General features: G+C 41.6%; 2 protein-coding genes across 3 annotated transcripts in view; both read left to right on the top strand.

Moving 5' to 3' along the window:
* The first annotated feature begins 246 nt into the window (after positions 1-246).
* Positions 247-3,406, top strand: LOC122575346. Its single transcript, XM_043744143.1, has 4 exons — positions 247-565; positions 1,077-1,422; positions 1,972-2,712; positions 2,993-3,406. Exons 2-4 carry the CDS (start codon positions 1,079-1,081, stop codon positions 3,261-3,263), a joined length of 1,356 nt encoding a protein of 451 aa, XP_043600078.1. The 5' UTR covers positions 247-565; positions 1,077-1,078; the 3' UTR covers positions 3,264-3,406.
* Positions 3,407-3,586: 180 nt separating this feature from the next.
* Positions 3,587-6,827, top strand: part of LOC122575336 (colorectal mutant cancer protein) — a 58,972-nt gene continuing 55,731 nt past the window's right edge. The window contains exon 1 of one of the 2 annotated variants that reach the window (XM_043744122.1): positions 3,587-4,434. In XM_043744122.1, the coding sequence (XP_043600057.1) occupies positions 4,325-4,434 (110 nt within the window). In that variant the 5' untranslated portion in view covers positions 3,587-4,324. The remainder of the gene's footprint in view (positions 4,435-6,827) is intronic. The other variant, XM_043744125.1, reaches the window with a different exon arrangement.

Below are 6,827 nucleotides of genomic sequence, written 5' to 3'. Positions count from 1 at the left end.
GCGTCATTAACAAGTTTATCTTCTTGTGTCGTCGAGAAAGATGCGCAAGAAATCACGGTCGTCTTACTGAAAGTAAATACGCTGGAATGCTCGATATGCGAATTAGTACGAGTGTAAACGGTTATGCGAGCATGAGTTACACACAGACGAATCGTACGTGATCGTGCGCACAGACTTTCCATGTCGATCCTTCTTTTCGCCGTCGTATTAGCAGTTAGTGACGCAAACCAAAGACTACGGACTGAGGTCGGCTGCGTATTTCGGGCTGTGACACATAGTAGATATGTTTATGTCGGCCCCTCTCTTTTCCGCCGACTCGCAAATCGTCTATCCTTCTTCATCCGTGAGCAGTTGTATCGTTGGTGAACATCGCCGACCGAAGCCGGGTCCCGGTAAATCTGTCTGCCACTGTCAGTCGCGCAGTTTCAACGTTAGAATCTAAAAGTCCATTCGGTTTCTTGCAACTACTACGTGATACGACCTAGCTTCTTGTTAGGAACAGTGTCAGTGATCGGATCAGATTAATTGCACACCAAAGGAAATTGATATTGCCTGCATAGTTTTGGTAAGTGTCTGTCGAAGTTTTCTTATCTCGTTATCTTTTATCTGATACTATCGATCATACGTAATCTATTCTCTAACCGTCGCTGTTACCACCCTGTTATTTGAATCGACGAAAACCGCAAAGTTTTCTCATCGCGTTGTTTTTTATCGAGTAGTCTCGACGATATGCCAGCTATTTTCTAATTCGGTGCTATTTCGACGCTGTTATTTGGATCGACAAAAAACCGCGGCGTTCAAATTGCAGTTTGCACAAATATACAATTTCGACCATCGTCCGGCTTGTATCGATCCTTCCATAAACCAGTAATTACGTCAACGATAAAACTGACATGCTGGCGTCACACTCTCGTCGAGTGCTTCTCCGCCTCTGCTTGCCATACGTAATGATTGGCCATACCGTTCAATCGATCGCGTGAATTTGCGTCGCGTCTCACGTGCCTGCCACGCGTTGCACGCGATCTCGCTCGATTATACGTACGTATATAGAGGACGATGAACGCGTCGATTTTCAGCAATGGGCCGAAGCAAATCCACGGAACCGGAAGAGTCTGCGATGGGCTTCAAGGACAAGCAGAAGGCCTTGGACACGCTGAAGGCTTTGGAAGGTCGTGATATCAGTTATCAGTACCACGTGATCTCTAGTTTCGTGAGTCGTTCGAAACGGACGCTGCAGATCACCAGAGACGAGGAGAAGCTGGCCAATCTTCGTGAGGCTTTGAAAGTGTTCGAGGATTGGTTGACTGATTACAAGGAGAACAATCGCAGCAAAGAAAACCTTGCTTATTTGCCAATCGAGACTATAAAAGGCTTCAGGAATCTTGCCAAAGAGTACGATGTTCTGGAGGAGGAATTCTACAAGTAAATATCAACATTTTCTTTCAGCGAGACTTCTCGAATTGAATGACCGATTATTTTTTCACTTAACGCAATACGAATTAGCTTTCGAAAGTTAGTTTGATTCGGTGTAGCTTTGTTTCAACGTGGTTCCAATTGATTTTACACCAATTCGATTACACCAGAATCTAGATGTAGTCCAAGGTACCGAATATTAGCAATTTTCTGTTTTATTACATTGTTTACTACCTTCTTGTTTACTACTGGCACCGTTACAATAGAATGCTTATTTTTAAAGTATCTTTTAGTTTGTTTAGCGTTTTACATTTAACACGGACAATATTAACAAAAATAAAATATGTGTATGTTTTAACATTAAGTATAGTGAAGTAAATTATTGTGACCAAGTATGATCCAAGAAAGAGGTCATTGGTGTGTTTCCTTAGTTTAATGTCAACGTTGCACGTGACCATTTACTTGCGTTTATTTAAATATTTTCCTGATTCATCCAATATCTAGGTATTCGGTATAGATCTATCCCTGTAAGTATTTCACGTGTTTCTGATTTTTCAGCGCGTACAAGAAGGAGAAAGGCGATTACAAAGGTCTGCGAGCTGTTAAAATTCCAAGCGGGGAGACCACCTGGGACATCGAAAGGAATCGAAGGTTGAAGGAGATCATCGATAAGATCAAACAGAAGCACATGCAATGGTACGAGACCGATGTGGGTCTCTTCCGGGGACTCCCAACCAAGGAACACGTTCAGTGCATCCTGCTGGGCTATAGTCCAGAACCGACCAAGTTGAAGAAACTCATGACCCAGGTGGAAGAAAAGTTTCCATCTGAGAATAACGAAGACATGGAGGTTGATAAAGATGACAAGGGTAAAAGCGTGAAAAGAAGATACAGCAGTTCGTCCAGTAACGAAGAGCAGGAGGACAACGAACCGAAAAAAAAAGTAGCGAAACATTCATCTGAAGAAGAGAAGACTGAAAAGGAGGAAAGCGGACTCAGTTTCAAAGATAAGGAGAAAGCTTTGCTGAGTATAGAATCGTTGGAGGGCAGGGACGTAAGTTATCAGTATCATGCGATCACTGGCCTGGTGAAAAGGGCTGAGCGGGTGATATCGTGCACAAAGGACGAGCAAAAGATCAAGAACATGAAGGAAGCCGTGGAAGTGTTCGAGAATTGGATCACGGATTATAACGTGAATGGCCGGGCTAAGGAGAACTTCAATTATTTGCCCATTGACTTGGTGCAAGCCTTCAAGCCGTTGGCCGACAGATACAAAATCGAAGACAATGGATTTCTTAAGTAAATACATTTCTTATTATGTATACATATATGTATAATTATCGTTAGACTACGGATTTGTACGTGTTTATGGGAAAAGGTGCAAAAATACACAAAATGCATATAATATAAAGAAATGGATAAAACAATTCCAAATTCCATTATATTCATAAAAATATGAATATGCGTAAATATCCGTAATCTAATTATTAGTAATATATGCTATATCGTTATTATTAGGGAATAGAATATTATTTATGGTAAAAATATATATTGCAACATTCTTCGGTGTATCCTACAGAGCGTATGAGGAAGTGGAGGGAGATTACAAGAAGCTGAGGAACGTTCAAGTTCCAGACTCGAGTGTTACTTGGGACATAGAGAGGAATAAGAATTTACGAAGTCTAGTAGACCGAATCAAAGAAAAGAATATTCAATGGTTCGAGACAGACGAAGAACTTTGTGGTTTTCCAAGCGAAGAACATACTCGATGTATAATGTGGGCATTCAGTCACGACGCTGGCAAACTCAAAAAACTTGTGCCTACCCTGGCTGAGAAGCTAAAATCTTAAACAAAATACCGATACGTACCAATACGTACCGATACGTATTAATATCCACAACTTATATACTTAAGTTACCGTTATATGTACAAAACATTTTAGTTGTATTTTTGTTCAACGATACTGATAATAAAGATAATTTATTTTCAATATATCATACGACTTACGTATTTAGGAGCGATAAATTTGGCGCCTCTAGTGGCGACATCTGACGATGGAACTCGAACATTCCGCTTGCCGGCTCGCGGTTCGGCGACCGCCATCTTTGTTTTCGTCGTGCTCGAAAATTTCAAGATGGCGCGAGATGTCAAAGTTTTTTGACCGCGGAACGCTCAATCGATAGTTTTTATTGCCGCTGTACGGCTCGCGAGGGTGGGTGAGTCTCGGGTCCGGTTTTGAGGTTAGGGTTAGTGACTCGGTGACACTGGAAACGGCGGACACAGGTTCTCGTGCGTGCACAGCCACACCGGAAAAAACGCAACTGTCTCACCCTTTTTGACGATCTAGTGACAAGACGAACGCCCACACGACTTCGCGTCGTAAAATCTCCGTAAAATTCGTGCGCTGAAAATACATTCGCGAGAGAATGGCTTATCTAGTCGATCTGTTTATGCACTATGTATCAACAAAATCTTGTGGAACAAGGGAATCTACGTATTTTAAGCGGTCTAAAAATAGCTGTTGCTTCCACCGAGGTTCGTAGACCTTTTCCCTGAACGTAATCGCGGAGGCGGTCGAAGGCTCGAGCTTACATCTCAGGATCGATTAACGAGAGATCGCGATGCAACACGTGACTTAACGATCCACCGTGTTGGTCCTACGTATTTGACGCAAGTTCAGAAACCTGAGAACGTTATCGAGAACTTCGGACCATCGGTGCGTGATCGATGCGTGAATCGAGTTCTGAAGTATGTAACGGGGCACCTAGAAGGAAAATTGAACAGCGGTATAGAGGTGACCATCACCTTTTGAACGTGACAGGGAAGAGCAGTTGAAGAAAGATGGACACGAAGCAGCTGGGTAGTGCGCCAATAGTTAGTTACAATGGATAAACAAGAGGTAAAGTGAAGATGTCACAAACCGCGGATGCTGAAAGTGAAGCAGGCTCCATCTGCGACGAGGAACGCGTTAGGAAGCTGTTCCAAGCATGCGACGGCGACGGAGATGGTTTTATCGACAGGTAAGCCGAAACAATTTGCATAAATTATAATACTCTGTCTTTTAAATCATAGGACCGCGGAACATGAGATAATCTAAACATTCCTAAACTTTATCACATACCGATACTTTAAAGCTACATACATACATATAATTGGAAAATAAAGTTGTTGAACGAGAATAGCATTCAAGTATAATAGTTTTCAGAACAAAATGATCACTGTAGGAATTATGGGACCGCGTGAAACAATTCGTTGGCAAACACGGATAGAAAAGTTGGCGGGTGACTCGGGCGCACGCGGCACGCACACGTTTTTAATTATTAGCTTGATTAATTAGCTAATCTGAATGCAGCGCGGCCGCGATACTGCGAATTAAACCGGGAACGCGTACTGTTTTCTTCGCTACCGCCGGATGAATAAACTTGTAAGATAATGCGAGTACAGGGGAACGTGCACGCGATGCAGCCACACGGTTTTTCATTAAACGCATAACCGTTTCCCCGATATTCAACCGTTTCCCTATTTCCCTCTGTTCCTTCCGTTTCTCCCCATTCCGGTGTTCCTCCATTCTTCGAAGCCCTGCTCCCGCTGCGACCTACCACTATTCAACGCTTTTTAGCGAAAATTAGCCGTCAATTCCTCGCTCGGATCCCGACTACCACCCCTGCGATTCGTATTCTTTTCCAGCCAAAGCGAGCGAGTTTCTCCGTCAAAGCACGGATCCGTTCGCGTTCGCGACAAAAGCCAAACCCTGGTCTGGTTAGAAACTTCGTTCCAGAAGTTTCGTTTCGTTCGCGATACAATTGCACGATACTGTATGTTACAATTGTACGATACTATGTATACGTTCGTGGTTATGTACAATCATCGACGAAGGTACTCGAACACTTGTAGATACCTTTTATTAATATATTATGTGTGTTGCATGAAACATTTTAAAATTTCATTAGGCTTGGTATATAGAGATTGTAAGATATTTAGTGCAAGTGTATACAGTAAACACAAAGTATTCGAACAGTTGGAATATTTTTTGTATCATTAAATATTTTATATTCAAACGTATGTAAGTGTATAATATACAGATTGCTGCAGTTATAGATGTAGTTAACTTTTGTTTAACTTATGTATATTTATTCCTATAGCGCTATATGTAGTATACAGTTACATAGGTATATTTGAATATGTCAAATAAGTAATGTAATGATTTATATTTCTATATTTCTGTACTGTATGAATACTTTCGTTTCTTGTGCCATTTCGCAGAGATCAGAAAACTATTCTATTAATAAGCTTCAGTATTCAGTGAAACCATCGTTTAATACTTATTGTATGCTAAAGATAATCTCATGTTGCAAGTAGCAATAATTCCATCGTGAGTTTAAAAATAAAATAAATAGAACGATTAGTTTATTATCTCGACGCAAGCGATGCGTGGCGTGGCAGACGCGTTTGTATAGGCTCTTACAAAAACATCCACGTTTCAAGACTATTGATATTTCTTGCGCCACCGGAAGTGCCCTCTTATTCTCGTCTTCCACGTTTCCATTTTTGCCACGTCTTTTTTTATTCTCATAAATCGAGCGATCGTGTAACTATTCACACCTCAGACCAGAGTTGTTAAAAAAGTAGATAAGCACAAATATCTTCGTAAAAATCGTGTGAAGTACGGAAAGAAAGTAACACGCATCGTGCAACAGAACAAAAGACCATTGTCGCCGTAACTAATTGCAGGTAGATTCGCGCCATGATGCATTCTGGCGGGAAGCACTAAAGTGTGAGTTTTTATATGCTACTATTAAAAGAATTTACCATATAGGTATAAGCACAAACGCTCATCGGTAAAGTTGGCAATTACTTGTTGCGTTTTGAACGAATTGCAACTTCTCGTTAGCATCGTTGCTTTGTAGCGGCGTGCATTGGCGTCGCGAAAGATTTATCGAGCTCGATCGGCTGATCGGTATCTCGTAGATATGACCCTCGATATGCGTTCGCAACAAGTTCCTCGATTGTTTTTAACTGTACACCTGTATCTCCTGCAGTTAAGAATCTCCTCCTCCTCTCCGTCGGTTTCTTTGCTATCAATAATTATTACCAGCGGAATTAATTCGTTAAGCAACTATAATTCATCGGAGCGTTTTCGATCGTTATCGCGACTGCGCTTCGTGTATCGCCACATCTTGATAATAGCCTAAAAAATCAGCGTGCAAGAAGACCAAATAACAAAGAGAAGATGAAATATAAAAAGCATTTATTTTCGAGCGGTCGATTTTCATATCTTTGCCGTGTCAGCTGTTGTCGAGGGGCAGAAGTGACTTTAGCCAATTAAACTCTCCGTCGCGAAGATGATATTCGAGCGTTCTCAGGCAATTTCCGTTGTATGCACAGACAGAGCGAGCGTTCTATGCGTCGATAA

This window comes from Bombus pyrosoma, linkage group LG15 (genome assembly GCF_014825855.1).
Source record: "Bombus pyrosoma isolate SC7728 linkage group LG15, ASM1482585v1, whole genome shotgun sequence".
Classification (NCBI taxonomy): domain Eukaryota; kingdom Metazoa; phylum Arthropoda; class Insecta; order Hymenoptera; family Apidae; genus Bombus; species Bombus pyrosoma.
Note: the sequence above shows the minus strand (reverse complement) of the source record. Positions and strands in the feature narration are given on the sequence as shown.